General features: G+C 40.0%; 1 protein-coding gene across 6 annotated transcripts; it reads left to right on the top strand.

Moving 5' to 3' along the window:
- The first annotated feature begins 1,473 nt into the window (after window positions 1-1,473).
- On the top strand, window positions 1,474-8,311 carry LOC140339751 (gastrula zinc finger protein XlCGF66.1-like). Of its 6 annotated transcripts, none has more exons than XM_072424615.1 (7): window positions 1,474-1,666; window positions 2,720-2,817; window positions 2,988-3,179; window positions 3,255-3,378; window positions 4,234-4,325; window positions 5,064-5,172; window positions 5,336-8,311. In XM_072424615.1, the coding sequence occupies exons 2-7, from the start codon at window positions 2,722-2,724 to the stop codon at window positions 6,181-6,183; spliced, it is 1,461 nt and encodes a 486-aa protein (XP_072280716.1). In that variant the 5' UTR covers window positions 1,474-1,666; window positions 2,720-2,721; the 3' UTR covers window positions 6,184-8,311. The 6 variants fall into 6 exon arrangements, with proteins under 6 accessions (XP_072280716.1, XP_072280714.1, XP_072280717.1 ...); XM_072424613.1 differs by having other exon boundaries at window positions 2,665-2,817; XM_072424616.1 differs by having other exon boundaries at window positions 1,474-1,671.
- The last annotated feature ends 12,895 nt before the right edge of the window (window positions 8,312-21,206 follow it).

Genomic DNA, 21,206 nt, shown 5'->3' with positions numbered 1-21,206 from the left:
ATGGAAAGTGTAGAGTGCATGTGTAGGCCCAACTGTTAGGATCCTGACAAGTGTCCCTGAGGCTTTGTTGGTGACATCCTGCTGGGTCAAGGAAAGGTGAGTATAAGACCGCTGGGGTGGCACGAGAAGTTTCTGCTTTTGAGCATACAAATTTACTCACCTCTTCTCTGAAGCTGTCTCCTGCAGTTATTACTCTGCACTACTAGATGTGCTTAGTCCTCTGGTTTGAGTAACACCCAGTGACTTTCAACCCAGTAGACTATATATATAGTGTAAGTGCAGGACATAGACCTTCCCCTAAGCGGGACCCACAACAGTTCTGTACACTCACAGTGGTGGAGAAAACAACACCAAGACCACCAACTACTAGGGATGATCTAAAGTGGACATGTCAATGACAAACATATTACATAAAGATATCCAACCTATCTATTCTTAACATGACCACATCACTAATAGATACAAAAATAAGTTACTGCTAAAAATGTAAAAGTGCTATTTTTTCATGGCTGAGAGAGGTGATAAATGAATGGATATGAGTTGGATTATGGAAACAATTCACTGTGAAAAAATTGTGTTGCTCTAAATGTACTGTAAATAACTTTAGCATATTTGAAGAAGAATTGATTACATTCTTTATATTTGGTAGTACTCCTTTTTTTTCCTGAGGATGCAGATTTAATCCGCAAAACGGGTGGAAAAAATGGGCGTACCCTCAGTGGAAACCCCAATAGGAGGTTCTGGGTCATGTATATTGATTTTATTTCTATGTTTTATTAATGATATTTATAAAATAGGTTTGTGATTTAGATAATTCTTTGTTTTGTTTGCTAATTTTCATTAATTCTGGCCTGAAAAGTCCCATTATTTGGTGAAATTCCACAAATTTATATCAATGACAAACATAGATAAATCGGAGGATAAAAGTAAGACATGGTGCCGTAAGGTGCACGTCCACTTTCATAAGCCTTTCCCAAATCACCTACTAATAATATTAGTGAAAATACTACTAATAATAAGGGAAAATGCACACAAAAAAAGAATTATTATTTTCCTATCACCCACCTCCCATTTTACTGGAAGGTCCACTTTATGGACAGGAGCGGTGTGCCCATTTTTTTTTTTTTTTGGTTTTCCTGAAAATGAATTGCCCACAATAATGGCAGGTCCACTTACAGTAGACAAGGCATGGTACAGCCTGTGTTGTTGCTTTCTCTTCACATATCACTAACCTGCTGAAAGGAACAATTCCTCTCCCATTCTCTATATATACTACTTATTCAGTAATATTCATGAGCTCAGATTACAAACCCACAGTTGTCATCAAGCCCCGCCCGTGTCGTCACTTCTGTCGTCACGTCCGGGCTTTTGCTTTGGTGGACCAAATACGCCCACTGAACTCACGAAGCGAGCGCCATCTTCTGGCCAAATCGCACCTTTCACAAGACACTATCTCCTTCAGACTCCGTGTGCTGATTGTCCTCTTCCAAGACCCGTAGGTTGGGAGGAAGTGCGGCGGCCATTTCCTTGTAGCACTGACTGCGAGAGAGCAACAAGACAGCAGCCATTTTGTTGTGGCCCCAAGGAAATTTTTACAACAGAGAAAGAGTTGCAGTGCTGAGTTCCCTGCCCTGACCATTGTGGGTGCCTGGACTGTGGCTGCTGGGTAAGGTATTATTGCCATTTATGTTTCATTATTCATGAGTCAGGAGGTTTCCTATAGGTTCATTCATAGTCTCTTATAAACAACAAATGTAAAATAATGCAAAAAAAATGATTAAGCAATTTCATTTGTGAATACTTTTAGCTGAGTTAGTTGAAGGATTCCATCCATTGGCTTTGTCCATGCAGAGGCACAACATGTGGTTGTACTACCAGGGGTGATTAACCCTTGCCTTGTTTTATGACTACAAATAAAGCTTGACAAAAGGATTCTTGGAATTGGCTGTGGTTTGTGTGCCCAGGCGCATTACACTTGGTTGCTGTCCCAATAATTCTTTGTCAATTATAAATCTATACAGATCACCCAATGTGATATAGTATTTTTTAAGTTCAATAAGGAAACATTCCAGAGAATGTGTTCATTATTGAATGAGTATCTACGTCCATCTTAGCTATCAAATTACTACAAAGGTGTTCGTATGGGATATATATTAGCTACTAAGCAATAAATGAACCCTTTGAACCTTCGCATGTCCTACATTACAACACCATACGTGATGATCTAATTAAAACTATTTATTTGTAGTTGACCAGCCATTAACTCCATGCTGGCCTCAAGATCATTAAAAAAGGTCACACTGCTTTGTTTCTTTGACTTATTACCCCTTCTTCAGGGCTGTCCTATTCCCTCTCATCTCTTTCACTTTCATGCAACGAAATTATCAGCATTTTGGGGGTCAAATTAGGGGTCCTGATGCATTTGAAAAGTTTGGGACACCAACAGGTAAATACATCTCAAATGCCCATTTTTCCATAGTTGAATTTCCAAACCTTCCCAGCTCAGTCCTGCAAATTGGACAGTGATGACTCTGACTACCAGAGTTGTGCTTACATTAAAGGTTGAGTTAAAGTCTTTTGGCGGATAATTCATCTACATAAATATTCACACTGCTTTGTATGTTTTACATTGAAGCCATCAACTTGCTCAATGTTTATTTTTAGGTCCTTCTTTCTATGCATGTTTCATTGCTAGCCTCTTCTATACCTTACCTGTCAGATATGACTGATTCACAGAAAATTGAAAAGGAAAGAAGTATAATGACTGAGAGGATATTAAACCTTACCCTGGAGATCATCTACTTGCTTACCGGAGAGGTGAGGAGGATTCTGGGAGGGTCACATAACATCACTCTATTTTCTATTATTAAAACACAGAGCTAAACGAAGAGGTAAGGAGGAGAAAGTCACATGACATCACTCACTAAAAAAGACATAAGGAGTTCATTTAAAACATACCTAATAATGTTTTACTTTTGACCATACAGGACTACACGGTAGTGAAAAAGACTTCTGCTGAGCATATAACACCCAATAACCACACCTGTTGGTCAGAAGGATGTAACAAGTTTCAGAGCCCCACCATGGACACTTCACCGCCCTCCCTAAAACTTGAAAAAAGCAATGACAAGAAGATCCTAGAGGTCACCCAGAAGATCATTGAGCTTCTGACGGGACAGGTGAGCGGTGCCGGGAATTCTGGGGCATTGTTATGGGATGTGTCTGGATGTTGACTGTATCATTGTGTGTGTCAGGTTCTTATGAGGTGCCAAGATGTTGCTCTCTATTTCTCTATGGAGGAGTGGGAGTATATAGAAGGACACAAAGAACTCTACAGGGATGCCATGATGGAGGACCACCAGACCCTCACAACAGCAGGTGAGAGGAAACTTCCATCATGAAGGTCACGTTGTATGGAAGAGGCCCTACCCTAATGATGTACCTTGCATTCATTGAGGGCAGGTGGGGAGTCTGTTTTTTTTATCAAGGGAGGGGCTACAATCTTTTTACACTTGTACTCCTTTGGCAAGTCAGATTTGAATAGAAGAGGGGAAACACACATTTGCTGCCCAAATTTCTGCCCGGGAAGGTCCTAAGCCTAATAAAGGGTCTGGTTTTAACATTAAGGGAACTCCACGCCGTAAAACAAAAAGACCTAAAAGTTCATGGAAAAACACTTACAAAAGTGGCACCAAATTAAGTCAGTGGAGGTGGTAAACTGCTTCTGGATGCTGCATAAAACAAAAAAATGAACAGTCTAACTGATCAAAAAGCCAGTATACTGATATCTTGATTGGTTGGAGAACTTAGACTGTGAGGGAGGACTGTGGGTGGAGAAGAAAGGATGGGAAGGATAATAAGGCCACACACAAGATGGCCACTTCCATACATATAATGAATATTTTATTTTTCATGGATGCACACTAACACAGCCAGTACTGCTAGGGAAGGTCCAACATTTTAATGCAAGTAAGTCTGATATTGGAGTTTATGTCAAATTAAAGGGTTCACCTAGATACACACATCCTCTGATATAAAGATTGTAAGCTTTACGGGGCAGGGTCCTCTCCTCCTGTGTCACTGTATTTGTCTGTCATTTGCATCCCCTATTTAATATGGTCTGCTGCGTAATATGTTGACGCTATATAAATCCTATTTATTATTATTATTTTTATTATTAATAATAATATTAGGGACATAGAATCATTCAGTCAGTGTGTGTGTTTCCTACAGATGAATCCAGAAATACCCTAGAGAGATATCTCCGTCCTCTGTATTCCCGGGATTCCACACAGGAACATCGCTTGGTATCACAGAATTATCAGGTATGCGGATGAATGCAACTTAGTTAGTAAAAAAAACTAGGCTGCAGGTACATAGAGAAGCATTTCAGAATGGAGTTCTTCTTTAACATGGATGTGTGTGTTGATGTATGGAAGTGACAAATTAGTAATCAAAAATTGGTTAGTCCATTTATTAGGATGTCATAAAAAAGCCATCACATTTCAGGGTCTTTTGAGGTTCCCTTCTTCGGGGCTTCTAAATTGCATCCAAAGACAGTTATAAAAGCTTTCAAGTTGCAAAGGAGAACAATGGATGTTTGTAGTAACAGTTTGGTGGCTTTCCTTAAGTGTGTCACTGAGTTGTTCTGTGTTTCAGCTAAGTAATTTTTTTTCGAACTCTGGAAGCTGTGTCCAAGTAACTCAAGCAAAGGGACAAACACCAATATTGCTCCATTGATGATTGGTGGTCTGATTAATAGCAGCTCAAATCTAAAGATTGGATGATGCAGGGGAATCCCTGCACTTCTCCTCAGGTAGAGCTTTGCCTTTACAATGCCAAACAGTGAGCAGAACAGTAGTGACAACACTAAATCTCACTCCAAATTTGAGCAGTCAAAGCAGGATTTAGTGGATCACCCTGGTTCTCCCATGATAGTCCATCTTCTTCAGTATTGTTCCCTATAGGATAGCAGATCATAACTTAGATCAATGGTAATATGCAAGAACAAATATGTCTATATTATAAATATATATTAATACAATATATACAATCCTGTCCAGGGTGAAGATCTGATCCTGATTAAAGTTGAAACTGTAGATGGTAAAGAGATGTATGTGAGGGTTCATGAGCAATGTGAGGAAGAAGAAAGCAGTACAGAGATCGGCACAGGTGAGTAAAAAAGAAGTAGTAGAAGTATGTGGGAGTATGGGACCCCCTCCCATGTGACAGTGTTGCGGTCTTCCAGCCAATAATTTGGCCCTTTCAGAGTCAATGTCTCTGGGATGATTGGGCAAAATCTCTTCAACCATCATTATTTTGTTATCTTACACAGATGGACTTAATGCATTGAATAATATAGAGGAACATCTTATGACATCTCCAGATGAGGAAATGGAAGAATATGACTTTATAACAGGTTACCCAGTAGAAAACCCTAATCCGCAAAATCTTCATCCAGTATTTCATAGTGAAAATCTGTTGCCTAATCAGATGACACATGGGATGTTTTTTCACGATAACTTGCCTCCCAGTACGGCACACAGTGATCATCAAGAGGGTGCATTTTCATGTTCCGAATGTGGGGACTGCTTTACCCATCAGGAGGACCTTCTCTCACACCAAAGAGCTCACACAGAGATGAAGCTATATTCATGTTTTCAATGTGGTAAATGTTTTCCTTGGAAAGCCTACCTTATTAGACATCTGAGAACTCACACTGGGGAAAAGCCTTATTCATGTTCTGAATGTGGGAAATGTTTTGCGCAAAAATCAGCTCTCGTTAGGCATGAAAGAATTCACAGTGGGCAAAAGCCATATTCATGTCTGGACTGTGGAAAACATTTCAGCGAGCGATCAAATCTGGTCATCCATGAAAGGACTCACAAGTCCCAGAAGCCATTTTCCTGCTCCCAATGTGGCAAATGTTTTAATCAGAGGGGACCACTTATCTCGCATCAAAGATCTCATTCAAGAGCGGGACCTTATTCCTGCTCCGTCTGCGGAAAGAATTTTTCATTTAGGTCTCTGCTCGTTAGACACCAGAGGTGTCACACAGGGGAGAAGCCATTCTCATGTTCAGAATGTGGAAGATGTTTTGCTTGGAGGTCGGCACTTATTAGACATGAGAGAATTCACAGAACAAAAAAAAACTGTTTTGAACCGAAAGTGGAAAGTGCCTAAGACTTCACACAAATCTTGCTACTCATTAGAAAACCTTAGGGGATTTATCCATGAACTAATGCAGGTTCAGCAGGTGCTGGACCATGTTCATGTTCTAAAAGTTGTGAAATGTTTTAAAAAATATTCTGTCCCCTTTTTCAAGGTAATTACCAAGAGTGACTAAAGGCTTTTGTCCCCAAAAAACAGAATTTCAGTTAATGTTTGTCTTTTATTAGGCTGAATTCCAGCCCCTATAATCTTTTCTTGCATTACATATATATTTTTACAGCTTCTCTGAGATGTCTTCAGACCTATCATGTGACCTATTAGGGTTTTTATCTGCTTCAGTTTTTCTCTGAGACTTGGTGACCCAAGATGTAGACAGCATTTTCTTGCACAGGTGTTCTGTGAGTCGGGTTTTCCATATTGCCCTGAGCTTACAGGAAGTCTGTTGATTGATGCTGAGCATCAATTAACCCAGAAAAGGACCAAAGCAGTCAGTCTATGTGGGGCAGGCCTGGATTCAACGAAAGCTGTTGGTATAGTTTTTTTTCAAAAATAATAAGGATAAAGATATAAAAAAACATTATTAGTGTTTTCCAACATTTCATTCTATCATATTTTCCTTTCAGACTTTGATGTATTAACCACCTGGGTGGTAAACCCGACATAGTTCGGGGTAAAAACACTTGCAAAAAGTGTTACACCCGAACTTTTCCCAGGTGGTTAAAAATATAAACAAATGTTGTATTGCAATCCGATTGTCATACATTGTATGACAATCGGATTACAACTGAAAGAAAATACTTACCCGGTCCCCACAGCTCCTCCGGACACGTCTGTCCTCTTCCTTCTTCTCCCGGCGAGTGCAGTGACGATCTCCTGGGTTTCCCAGTGATGTCGCTGCATGCGTTGGTGCGGGAAGTGGGGCGGGAAATTCAAATTACTTTTTGTATTGAACTTAATACAAAAAAGCTGTATTGAGTCCAATACAAAGAAATCTTTATATAATATATATATAATTGTATTATATATATATTATATAAGCTACTGTACAGTTACATTACATTATACACTATTTTTTTTTTTTAAAGATTTTTTTTTTATGTTTTAAGAAAAAAATTTGTATTATTAAATTTATAGAATTTTGGACATATTTCAGTGAGTTATGCAGTAATTCGGTGAATTATAAGTAATTATTGAGTAATTCGGTGAATTATAGCCTACAATCTAAAATAAATTTCCATGCAAAAAATGTAACAGTTTTTGCATGGAAGTACGGAAGTTCGGAAAGAATTAGAACACCCGGCGTTTGCGTACGCGTCCCTCGGCGATTCCTGATGATGTCCGTGCATGCACCCATCGATGGGGGTTGTAGCGGGAAATTCAAATATTTTGTATTGGATTCAATACAAAGTCCCATATCCAATCCAATACAAAATAATACAAAATATATTTATGTGGTTTTGTCTATAGTTATGTGACGTTGGACTCTGTTTTAAAATTTACCACACTAGGGAGGTGTTTTAGAAAAATATATTACTACACAGTATACCGAATTATTGCATTTTCAGTATTTTTGATTTATTTATGTATTCTTGTTTAAGCTGATTTTTGTGTTTTTTATTTAATTTTATTAAAAGTATTTTTTTTTTTACATGATTGTGTGTTTCAAACTTTTTTTATATTCATGATATCTACTAGACCCTTGTTCGGACATATTTCTGTAAGTTACAGGTCTACAATTTAAAGAAAAATTTTCAAGAAAAACAGTGTACCGCTTTTGGTACAGAAATCTAGAAATCAGTGAAACGCCCAGGTGGTTAAACCCATTTCAAAATTGTAAGTAAATATTGACCTTATCTGCGTCATTTTGTTAATAACTGCGCCATATGATAGTTGGAATCCTCCTTAATTTTTAGACAAGGATAGTTTTTCTGCTAAGGATTGCAAATTCTTGTATATCTCTTATCTTCACATAAGGCCTTGGAGTGTTCTAAGCGAGATTTTGTTGCAAGGGAGTAGCTGGGGCCAATACAGGAAACTGGTTGGGGAGGCTCACAGATGGTGTGGGATGATGGTCAATTCCTGTGTAATAGCGTATATAAACTGGAGTTTTTCAGCAGTAAAATTGTAATAGTTAACCATTCACCCTGTGTGCTGTGGTTTCTGTTGCCGGGTTGGCGCTAACTCAGATCTCCTCTCTTCAATATAGAAGTCGTCCCAACACCTAACAAAAATGGGTTGACATTTTAGTATATTTCTTTGAATTTTGGTGTATTTAAAAAATTACCATTGTAATCACAATATGTGCATGGCCTTCACAAGGCATGACAAGTTCAATAAACTTCACAAAATGTCACCATTTTTGTACAAAAAGATTCATAATAAATGTATCCACATTTGTTACATGGTATAAAGCATTTTCTTTACCTTGTTGTATACTGATTATGACCAATAAAATGGTAATGTTATTTCAAAGTCAGTAAACCACCACAATATGCCAGAACAACTGGGTACCTTTCTATTACACCCACACTATATGGTCAGTAGAATGTGTACTCTCCTATCATTGAATGAATGAATGGGTGTTTCTAATAGAGTATTTTTAATTTTTCAGCATTCCAGTAGTGAAGTGTTTGCTATCAAATGATGCAGTACATTTGAAGATGCCTTTTGGCTAAGATCAAGTGTAGTACCTAATCCTTCCAGTGATCAGAGTGGAAAGGCACTGGTATTTCTGGCAAGAATGCAGTGTGCAAGTAACCCTGTTAAGGATGGTCTGCCTGTTGGTGTTGCTCTGTAAGGGGCCGCCCTATGCTAATTCTGCCGGCCTCGTCAGAGAGAGCGCATGGGCTGGTTGGTGCAGGGAAAGCTTAGTCTTACCAATCGGTCTGACGAGTGGTTTGAATCTCGCTCCAGTGTCGTACCCTTGGAGTGGCGATCCAGGGGCAACTTAAAATCACTGGGTTTGGGACCCCACTGATTTTTAAGATGCACAGTCACGTCACTGTTTATACCTGATTTGGCACATCGCCTTTTTCTGCATTAGCTGCGGGTAGTGTAGATGGGCAATTTTTAAAACCTGTTGCCCAGTGTGTTATGCACTGTGCACACCTTTTTTTTTAAATGTATTTTTATTTTAGTCACTTTGTCACTGGTGTGGTATTTTGTCTGCCACTTGTTTGATGGAGGGTGCTATTCCCTTATGGTTTAGCCCTGACGTCTGGAGAGCGCCTTGGCCTAAAAACCAGGTGCTCTCCCTCAGTGGGAGCATCTCTTCGGAAGAGCTCCCAGCTAAGTATCCGGTGGGACTTGCCTTGGCGGTCCCATGGAAAAAAGGTCCCTCTCTGGTTCCGGCTAGATCGGCAAGTAAGTCCATTCCAGCTTCGACTGGATGGGCTCAGTACCCAGCTCTCGTCTGGAGCTTGGCTTCGGAGGGTCTGGGGAAAAGGGTGGCCCTTCCTCTTTAGAGGAGGGATTACCAAATAGTACCCCAGTGCACGTTTTTTGTATGGTGTTTTTGCACATCCACTTTTTTACCGTACACGGGGTGTGTTTTAGCACGAATCGTGAGATTCGATAAAAAAAAAAAAAATTTGAAGACGTCTACTTCCATACATATAGTGAATATTTTATTTTTCATGGATGCACACTAACACAGCTAAGTTAGCCAATAAAAAGTGATACTTTTTTTTGGCTAACTTAGGTTACTTAAAACTACAAGTTATTGGGATGAATTGGATCTCTTTCTTCAGGCTTTATATAGTTCTGAAATGGTTCTGAAAACTCACTTGCTTATATACATTACAATGAGAATTGTGAATTTTAAATATAGAAAAACAAAACTAATTACTACACTGTAAAGAAAAATATCATATAAATATATTTATTTAGAGGCAATGAAATTATTTTTCTAATCATTTCGGATAGTCATGGGTGGTAGGTATATATCAGAGTTTAAAGCTATGTCCATGTATTGGATAATTGTTGCTTAAAATAAATGAATCTTGATAAATGAGTGTTCACAAAGAATGACAAATACACCCCCAAGACAATTTATGCCATCAATGCGATAGTTCAGAGCTCAGCAGCCCACTGTACTGACTGCAGGTGTAATTGTTTGAAGATCACATGACCTATTTAACATGAAGGAATCATTAAAATAACTGTCAGGTGTTTAGGGAACCCTGGGTATTATTACTATATCCACAGCTCACAGTACAATAGAGTGGTGATCAGTGGTAAGTGCCTCTTACATTGCTGGTCAGTGGGAAGAATGTTACCCTTACAGATAGCTCAAAAGATCATTGGTGTCACTTAAACTGACCTGGGAGGCACAAATTGCTCAAGGAAACCCCAGAAACCACCAAGATTGTAAGCTATTCTGAGCAGGGTCCTCTCTGTATGTCATTTGCAACCCCCATTTAATGTAGAAATAATTTTTTTCCAGTTGGGTAAATTGAGCCAGGGTGTTTTTTTTGGCCTTCTTCTGGATTAAGGAGGAGTAGAGTTTAAATAGGTTTTATATCTGTGATATGTTTATTTCCCTAGTGGATGAACTTGATCTATTTTTGGTGAAAAGCAGTGAATATGACTTAAACATTCACTGGTGGAGAATCTTCCAGGTCTGTGTTTCAGTGGCAATAATTAAATGTACAGCAGAGAGTGTTTCAGTCAATGTCAGATTCACTGCTTTAAAAATAGATCCCAAAGAGTCCTGTTGACCATTTTGCACATAATTGAGGACTTGCAGAAAGAAGTTTAGATCTGTTCAGGGAAATTCTTACAATAAACTCACTTAGACTTAGCGGTTGTCAATATGCTGGAAGAGGTAATTCTGGGAATATTTCACGTGTTTTGTCATCGTTCAGAAGGTTGAAGCTCCTCATTGATCTTTCATAGACCTTGGAGTGAGTTGTGTTACACTTGGGGAGACAGGGCCACTTGGGGCGCTACCGCTTGCACAAAAGTGATGTGAGCCCTGAAAAGGCCAAGGCACTGTCTATGCAGCAACCAGGTCTTCTCTAGAGCCTCTATTGGTGAGGATGTTGCACTGCTGGTTAACGCCAGGTTGCAGTCCTTGGGCACACCAAGGTGGGCAGGAAAATAGACCAAATCACAAGGCACAAGAAATGTCAAGGAAGGCCGGGGTCAAGGCAGGCAGCAAGCAAGAGAGATCAGTTCACAATCCAGAAGGTAAAATTCCAGGGATCCAGGAAACAGACACCAGTGACACGGGCCACCACAGACGCAGGAACATGCGAGACACTGGAAGCAACAGGGGGCGTAGGTGACACAGGAATAACTACAGGCAGAGACACTGGAACAGCACAAGAGATTGGGCAACAAAGGGTGTACACATGAGCTATACAGGGGAAACACTGAATTAACAGTGTACAGGAACTACCTCAGCAGAACTATGGGCTTGGCACTAGTGGAGACACGTTGCACAAACAATGGGCGCAACTGATAAAACTTGGAAGCGCAGGCACGCCCAGGGACAGAACTGCCGGCATGCGCAGGAGAGAAGTGTCTGCACTTTAGTGAGGAAGAGTGTGACAAGTTGTATGTGAGCACCTCTCATTCGTCAATTTGCTTACCTTTTTATTGTAAACAGTATTTATATAGGGCAAACATATTACACAGCGCTGTACATTAAATAGGGGTTACAAATTACAGACGAATACAGACAGTGGCACAGGAGGAGAGGACCCTGTCCCGAAGAGCTTACAATCTAGGAGATCTTTTTTTTATTATTATAGCTTGCATGCTATCTGACAAACCTCTGTTAATCTTGTGAACATACCTCACGTTTATCATCCTTTTTCACTAAAGAATAACAAATTCACTCCTATTATTCGCTTTAAGTATACAGTAGATGACATTGGCTGCAATGGAGATTCATGGATGTTTGTAAACATTTTTTCACGTTCAAGTAATTGGAGGTTCTAAACATCGCTTTAGCGGGATTATAATTCCTCGATTCTCCACCTTTAGACATCCCACTATGATAAATCTTAGATTATTAATGTGTCAATCAGCATTCAAATTTTTTAAAATAAATAATAAATGAGTCCCAAAGTGCTAAAAACAAGCAAGAATCATGCAGTGTAATTATGTAAATGTTTTTTTGATGTGACAGAATATTTCCACCAATTCTGTCCAAATATACAACTTTTCTACGGCAACCAAGTCCTCCCTTGTGGATATTAAATGGGAGGTTATAAATTACTGCTATGGGATCACAGTTCTTTATATGTTATCATACATATGGGTTGTGAAACAGCTGGCTCCCACAGTTCCTCTCACCTCCCTTCCTTCTATCAGCACCAACCTACAGTACACAATCTATCCAACCATCCACAACCGGAAGTGTTTTATCCATTAGCCGGTGCAGGAATGATCAACTGCTCGGAATTTAGGAAGTGGAGTGCAGACTTGCGCTCTATACTGGCAAGCTAACGGGTACTACAATCGGACATTGTGTTGTAGTGCAAATGCTAGGATTGTGCGCTCATATAGTTGTGGTTCACTGGAAGCCAGACCAAGATACAGCTTCAGCACCTGTCCATTGTGTATTATTTGTGTAGAGAAGTCTGTGACTGGACCAAGGAGCATGGGTCAGGTATAACAGCATGTGTAATGTTATTTCTGTGCCTGGGATTGATGATATGGTATTTAATAATGGGCATTTATAATGCTCAGCTCTTTTTAAAACTCATGTAGGTCTTGTGGCTAGGAAGTTGTATAATGTTGGGTGTGGGGCTGTGGGAGGTTATGCATTTGCACCTGGACAAGGTAGGTAGTTGTGTTTGTTATCAGAGACTTGCATGTTACATGTTATATGTGACGTGTTATGAGAGAAACTTACATGTAGAGGGAACCTCCTATGATAACCAGAGAGACTGCCATGTAAGAGAATGCTCCATGCTACCAGAGACTGACTTAGGTCCGGGGGACCTACATTTTACAAGACTGACGCGTCAGGAAAACCTCCACGCTACTAGAGACTGATGCATCAGGGAAACCTCCGCGCTACCAGAGACTGACACGTCAGGAAACCTCCGTGCTACCGGAGACTGACACGTCAGGAAACCTCCGTGCTACCAGAGACTGACGCGTCAGGGAAACCACTGCACTACCAGAGACTGACACTTCAGGGAAACCTCTGCACTACCACAGAGTGTTGGGTCTAAGCTACCAGAGAAACTGATAGTGTACTTACATGTTTCCAAAGAAACCAAATTGCTATTCAAGCATTAACATTTAACTTTTAACAAGTAGTTGCTTGCCCAGACTAAGGACACAAGGACCTCTACAAGGACTTCATGATGGAGGACTACCAGACCCTCACATCACTGGGTAAGAGGAGACTTTATTGTAAATGAGAGAGCAGTACGGACGGTCCACCTAGATCCCCCATCATCTGATAAACACATGGAGACAATGTATTCAGTCAGTGTGTGTGTTTCCTACAGATGGATACAACAAAGGGAACCCACCAGAGAGATGTCCCTGTTCTCTGTATTTCTGGGATTCCACACAAAAACATCTGAAGGTCGTTCAGGAGGATCAGGTACGGGGGAATACTTTTGCATCCAACCCAGCTAGATAAACTCCTACCCCCATTTATCATCTACACCAGATGGACGATACTGCACACCTTTTGCAGACAAAAGTCATATTATGTTCCAGATGGAGAAGTGGAAGACAATGACATCACCTCTGATTCGTCAGAAAATAATCCATTTGCCCCAAACCTAAATCCACAGGCTCAGTGTACAGTTCTATCATCTAATTCAACTACTAAGGAAGTGTTTTCCTGAACATTCCCATCCCTCCACCCACACATCCCATAAAGAGGGTGAAACTTTTCGGTGCTGTGAATTTGGAAAATGTACAGCGTATACATGTCCTCAGTGAAGAAAAAAATTTGCTCAGAAATCGGCCCTCATGAGGCATTAGAGTTCACACAGGGGAGAAGCCAATTTGTTGGTCTGAATGTGACAAATTTTTCTATTGGAAGCATCTGCTTATTAAACACCAGAGGAGCCACACAGGGGAGAAGCCCTTTCCATGCTCTGAATGTGAGCATGGGAAATTATGTCCGAACAAGGATCTAGTAGATATCATGAATATAAAAAGTTTGAAAAGCACAATCATGTAAAAAAAAAAAAAAAATTACTTAATAAAATTAAATAAAAAACACAAAAATCGGCTTAAACAAGAATACATAAATAAATAAAAAATACTGAAAATGCAATAATTTGGTATACTGTATAGTAATATATTTTTCTAAAACACCTCCCTAGTGTGGTAAATTTTAAAACAGAGTCCAATGTCACATACCTATAGACAAAACCACATAAAAACCACATAAATATATTTTGTATTATTTTGTATTGGATTGGATACAGGACTTTGTATTGAATCCAGGAATCGGCGAGGGGCGCGTATGTGAACGTCGGGTGCTCTAATTCTTTCCGAAGTTCTGTACTTCCATGCAAAAAGTGTTAAATTTTTTGCATGGAAACTTATTTTAGATTGTGGGCTATAATTCACTGAATTACTCAATAATTACTTATAATTCACCGAATTACCGCATAACTCACCGAAATATGTCCAAAATTTTATAAATTTAATATTAAATTTTTTTTTTTTTTTATAAAACATAAAAAAAATATTAAAAAAAAAAAGTGTGCAATGTAATTGTACAGTAGCCTATATAATATATATATATAATACAATTATATATATATTATATAAAGATTTCTTTGTATTGGACTCAATACAGCTTTTTTGTATTAAGTTCAATACAAAAAGTAATTTGAATTTCCCGCCCCGCTTCCCGCACCGACTCATGCAGCGACGTCACCGGGAAATCCCGGAGATCGTCACTGCACTCGCCGGGAGAAGAAGGAAGAGGACAGACGTGTCCGGAGGAGCTGCAGGGACCGGGTAAGTATTTTCTTACATTTGTAAACCGATTGTCATACAATGTATGGCAATCAGATTGCAATATAACCTTTGTTTATATTTTTAACCACCTGGGAAAAGTTCAGGTTTAACACTTTTTGCAAGTGTTTTTACCCCGAACTATGTCGAGTTTAACGCCCAGGTGGTTAATCAGATCCGCGGTTACGGTCGTTCGTTTCTAGCTTCAATCCTTGTTCATCAGCAATGTTGGTCAGTTGTTGTGCATTTTTTTTGTTAATGATTATCAGACGAGCAGCTTTAGGTTTGCTTTGAGTAATGATGTTACATTACCCCACATGATTCTACGTTCTGTTTTTTGGGTTTTTATTTTAGTTTTTTTTATGTTTAATAAAACTTTACCTTTTTACAGTTTTGATCATGTCAGTTCTGTTTTATTACATTCTAGTTAACGGATAACAGTTGTCCTCTTCGGTTTTGCAGGGTTGTATAATAATCTGATCAGCTTTTAAAATTAAAATGTAACATTTGTTAAAGAGTCAGATTTCCTAAAGCACAATTTACTGATAAGTTTAGCCTGGTGGGTTGGGTAAATCTTGGGTTCTCATGTTTTAAACAGTAAGATCTCCATTCCAAATAATTGACTTTGTTCCTGTCCTCCTAGGAGTTTTGGTTGTTCCTATCAACTTTTTGTATATTCCTGCTACTCCTATGGTATTCTTCATATTATAAAGTTAACGTAAATCGACTAGTGATAGTGAGAAGGCCTTCTAATGGGCACCCTACTGTTCAAAAGATGCATGGAACTTGGAAGATCTCACTAACAGAGCACTGGGAGATATAACAGCCTCCATTCCTCTGGAATTGCTTTCCAACATTATCTTGGAGCGCTCCCATAGAAATTTGTGCCTTTTTAGCCTAAACAGTATTTTTGAGTAATGATGTTGGATGAGAATACCTGGCACAACTGGCATTCTTATTTGTTCGAAAGGTGTTCAGTAGGGTCACGGTTCTGTGCAAGCCACTTGAGTTTTTTCACACCAAAATGGTCACAGTTTGTTTTAATTAGGCTGGGTTTCCACAGGAGTACAGTCATTGTGAAACAGAAAGGGGGCTTCACCAAACTGTTGACCCAAAACTGAAGTGCAAAATAGTCTAAAATTTCATCTTGGTCCCTTATTGTAATTTTTTTGGCTGTATATTTAAACTCTTCTCTGGCTAGCACCAAGCAGAATCTTTCTCAATTTCAGCCTATTGGCCAAAAAGGCAGTGCAAATATGCTCAAGGCAGCCTTCATTGCTACTTACTCTTCAGCTCGGCCTTTAAAAGAGGTGTTTTAATATAAAACAAGTGTTGGGTTCAAGCAATAGGAAACTAAGGTTAACCTTTCAAATGGTGACTATATATGATTGGGGGAATAGGAGCGGGCTCACTTTGTCAGTTCTTGCAGATTGAAGAAACACATTTATTGACGGTAACTTATTCAACTTTCTACATTTTATAGAGGACATTCAACTAGTTACAACTAGTTGTCAGCTTGAGCCTTTGCTAAGAACATCTGTAATTTTCTGATGACCACTACCGACTAGGCCAAGGAGGGTAATGTCAGTATATGATAAGGTCCTACACTATTAAGAAGTGTTGAATTCATGTTAAATTGTCAGCACTGGTTACTCCAACAGAAGGAACCAGAGTAAAAAAGAAGGGAAGAACCTAACTTCATATTTGCCTTAAACTGTCACTGTAAAAGGTAAACTGAGAAGTAGCAATCGGTCAATCAGGAGAAAATAGAGAGGGATGGAGAAATAGTTTTAGTCCACTAAGTCTCCTTTTCTGTCCAGTCACAGGCTAATGAAAAGATAAGACCTGTAAGAGTTTCTGCAGTATAGAAAATTTTGGTCTCCTTCCCTACTACAGTGTTTTCCCGAAAATAAAACACTGTCTTGTATGGTACAACAATCTACATTTACTCAAATATAGTTAAGTTGTCTTCTTCTGGAACATCGTCATAACTCTTCAAACCTGGAATTCCTCCTGATTTTCTTGCAACTCTATTTCCTTTAGAACCATTGGCCCCAATCTTTCATGTTCGAGCAAAAGAGCTCATCTCTCTGGGCTCAGTAGCAGACTGCTTGCTGAAGCTTTTCCCCTATCCCCTGGTGTTTGTGTGGGGTGAGAGAGACCCACAGACTGTAGCTGGTCAGGGCTGAAAACAGCAGCTTTACTGGTGTTTGTGGGGGGGGGGGGGGGTGAGAGAGACCCACAGGCTGTTGCTGGTTGGTGCTGGGGAGAGAGACTCACAGTACTGAGTAAAATGGCAGCCAGAGCTTTACACATGAGAACACATAATACCTAAAACAGAGCGTCCTGCTCCTCACTTTACTGAGGAGACTTTTACTTTCACTTTCTATGTCTCCCTCTATGCCTCAGCTTGCAGCACGCACAGAACGACCGGGACCTGACAGGGGGAGCTGACCTTGTTTATGGGGCTGCCCGTCTTCTTTACCGCTCAGCGCCGGTACAATGCATAGCCACGCCTATCACTATGTCTTATTTTCGAGGTATGGCTTATATTGCGCAAATGCTTAGAAATCCTGCTACGGCTTATTTTATGTGTCTTCATTTCGGAGAAACACAGTAGACAGGGCAGTGCTGGATCACATAGTTGTGTTAATCTTTTGACTAGAAAGACACAAATACAAATCCTTTCTCAGGTAGATAGATCCCCAATTGAGTTTTTCTTGTGTGTATTTAGCTGACACTTCTCAGACTCAAAGCTACATCTCTTCAGTTGTAAGCCATATTTGGACAGTGTCCTCTCCTCCTGTTTTAAGGTTTGTTCTTGTTTCTTATGCAGGATTGTCATCTGCAACCCTTTTTTTTTTTTTTTGTACAGTGCTGCATACTATGTTGGCGCTTCCTAATGAGGTTTATCTTTAGTGTGAAATTTAAGGCACTGCTGCCTTGTCACTACTGTGCTGCTCTCTGATCTTTTTGCTGGAGGCTCTAACATGAGGAAGCAAAGCCCTGCTTCTAACAAAATGGCTGCCTCCACATGGAGACACAGTGCAGAACAAGATATAGTAAGTCAGTAATAGAGAAAAGATCAACTACAAAAAATCACAGGCAATACAGCTTCCCCTGTATTCCTGTCTTTTTTCCTATCACATTCTATCCGGTACTAATGGGTATTTTGTGACCACCAATATCTTGTGGACTGATACCAAAACATACCTTCAAAGGTCTGGTGGAGGCAATGCCTTGATGCTGTTTTATCTGCACCTTGATGCTGTTTTATCTGATAATTGGTTCCACCATAATACAGATGAAAAGTTAGGCAATAGAAGGAGAGGCACATAGCCCATTAGATTTCATGAAGTCATCCTGTTTTTCCTTACACCACAGTGTGGGTCCATCAGTGCCTACTATAAGTTTGCCATTCCATAAGAAACAATAATGTGCATTACCTCTCCTTTGTACAGTAGATGTGGCTGTGCAAGCTCCATTTGTATCAACTCGGGGAGCACAGCTGGCTCAGTGGATAGCACTCTGACCCTTGCAGTACTTCCCAGGATCTCAGGTTCGAATCTTGGCCATGATCACTCTCCAAGGAGTTTGCATAGGTTTCCTCCAGGAACTTCCTCCCACATCCCAAAACATGCAGGTAAGTTAAATGGCTTTGGATTGTGTTAATGACACATGACTATGGTAGGGATATTAGATTGTGAGCCCCTGAGGAACAGTTGGTGACATGACTATGGGTTTTGTTCAGCCCTGCAAAATATGTAAGCGGTATATAAACACAAGTAAACATTAACTTAATAAGAACTCAGGCAGAAGGCTCTGTCGAATCTTTACTTTGGGTGCCTTAGGACCTTAGTAAAAGAAGTCGTCATTAGTGACTAAAATATCCCGCTTCTAAATCTCCTCTTTTGTGGATTCCAACATACAGACAAAGTAGCTAGTTCAAGGACTTTTTATCCAAAAACAAATTAGATTATAAAGAATATATCAAAGATACTGGACCTCAACAGCTGTAACCTGCATGGCCTTTGTGTGTATGAGGATACCATTTCCCAAACATGTCATTGTATAGGAGAGTGCAAACATGTTTTATACTGCAAACTGCATTACTTGGGGCCTGGATGGTTTTGTCTTCTAAAAATATCTAAAAGTGTAAAGCTACATCACGCATGCTCTGAACATGGACGATCAACGAACGACCGTACACACGAACGATGTTCAACGATCGTCGTCCAATCCGATCCGTCGGTCCGGTCGTTCGTTTCCAGCGACTTTCCTCGTTCGTCGGCGTCGTTGGTTACTTTTTTACGAACGATTTTTTGCCCAATCGATCGTTCGTCGTTCGATTGGAACGATAAAAATTGGAAGTGTGTACGCACCTTTAGTTGCACCATAGCAGTAACCTGAAATATTTTTGTTTTGCTTTGCCCAAAAAAAAAAAAACTTCAGTGCCTAGACCTTCTAGTTTAGTAACTACAGTGCAAGATCATCTAAAGCTACGTACACACTTCCAATTATTATCGTTGGAAAACGAACGACGAACGATCTTGCACGATATATACGAACGATCGTATAGCACCGATCCTGCACATAGAGATAACGACACGATCGTTCGTAGATATTGTACACACAATAGATACGATCGTTTAAGCGATAGAGAAACTATGTGCACGACAGGAAAGTGAACGCACGTTCGTTCATAACGCATGCTCAGACCATGGACGATCAACGAACAACCGTACACACGAACGATGTTCAACGATCGTCGTCCAATCCGATCCGACGGTCCGGTCGTTCGTTTACACCGACTTTCCTCGTTCGTCGGCGTCGTTGGTTACTTTTTTACGAACGATTTTTTGCCCAATCGATCGTTCGTCGTTCGATTGGAACGATAAAAATTGGAAGTGTGTACGCACCTTAAGGCTCTGCTCCCTTGAAATGTTAGTATCTATACATTTAAGCTGCGTACACACGTGCAATTTTTGTCTTTGGAAAGGATCTTTCACGATCCTTTCCAACGACAAAGGACTACACGATGCATGAACGGTGCTGTACATACAGCACCGTTCTGCTCTATGTAGAGGGGAGGCGGAGAGCGACGGAGCGGCACCCTGCTGCGCGCTCTCCCCCTTCCCTTGCATTAGTTTCGGTCGTCGTTCATCGTCCGTGGATCCGCCAGGACGGTCGTTTGGACGATGGACGACGCCGACTGTACACACGCCAGTTTTTTTGCCTGATATCTGGCTGATGCCGATTATTGGGCGATAAAAATCTGACGTGTGTACGCAGCTTTATAGTGGTGATGTTTACAGTTGGCCACTATTAAGCTGATCACTGTTCTCCAAGCTAAAAAGGAAGCCGTACCTGAAGATCTATAGTGAAAGTATCCCCCCTGCTTCTACTTTATCCATATGATGTTTCTGTGCTTTTCTACCAATTCTTGATCATTACCTCTTCAATTGTCAAGGGAGCAGTTTTGAAATGTAGAAGCAAAGCCTGCTACTCTATGATGGCCATTTTACAGAGACACACTTCAAATTAAGAAATAGTAAGCCAAGAGGGAGATGGGGGAGTCAGCTGCAAGAAGACCACGGATAGTACTAGTAACTCGTCCTTTACTTCCTTTTTTGGCCAAGCAGGTTTCATCTTTAAGCAGGTCAGGTGGTAATCCCCTGAAACTATATTAGCATGTTTGTACACTCTGATATCACCTGCTCCCGATTTACTGCCCTAAAAGTTTTCATGCCGGTTTAGTGTCCAATAAGAAGGTGGCAGGTTGAAATCTGGGATAAGTTTATTTGCTGAACTGCTCAATAGACAACCTTGTGGCTGTTCGACTGGTTCTACAGAATAGAAAGTAAGTGTGTATCACACAACCGCCCGTACAGAATCGACAGTTTCGACAGACAAAAAAAATAAACATGTACTTGAAATTTATATATTTGATTTGGATAAAGTTTTTGTCTTATGTTTGCATCATACATGACACAGATGATTGATTTTGTGTGGATGAAAAAAAACATAGACTTGATGGACCATTTGGATTTTTTCTGCTCTCATTCTTCAATGTTCTGATGCCCTTG

This window comes from Pyxicephalus adspersus, chromosome 10, assembly GCF_032062135.1.
Source record: "Pyxicephalus adspersus chromosome 10, UCB_Pads_2.0, whole genome shotgun sequence".
Lineage (NCBI taxonomy): Eukaryota > Metazoa > Chordata > Amphibia > Anura > Pyxicephalidae > Pyxicephalus > Pyxicephalus adspersus.
The sequence above is the reverse complement of the archived record's forward strand: the minus strand, read 5'-3'. Positions and strand labels throughout refer to the sequence as shown.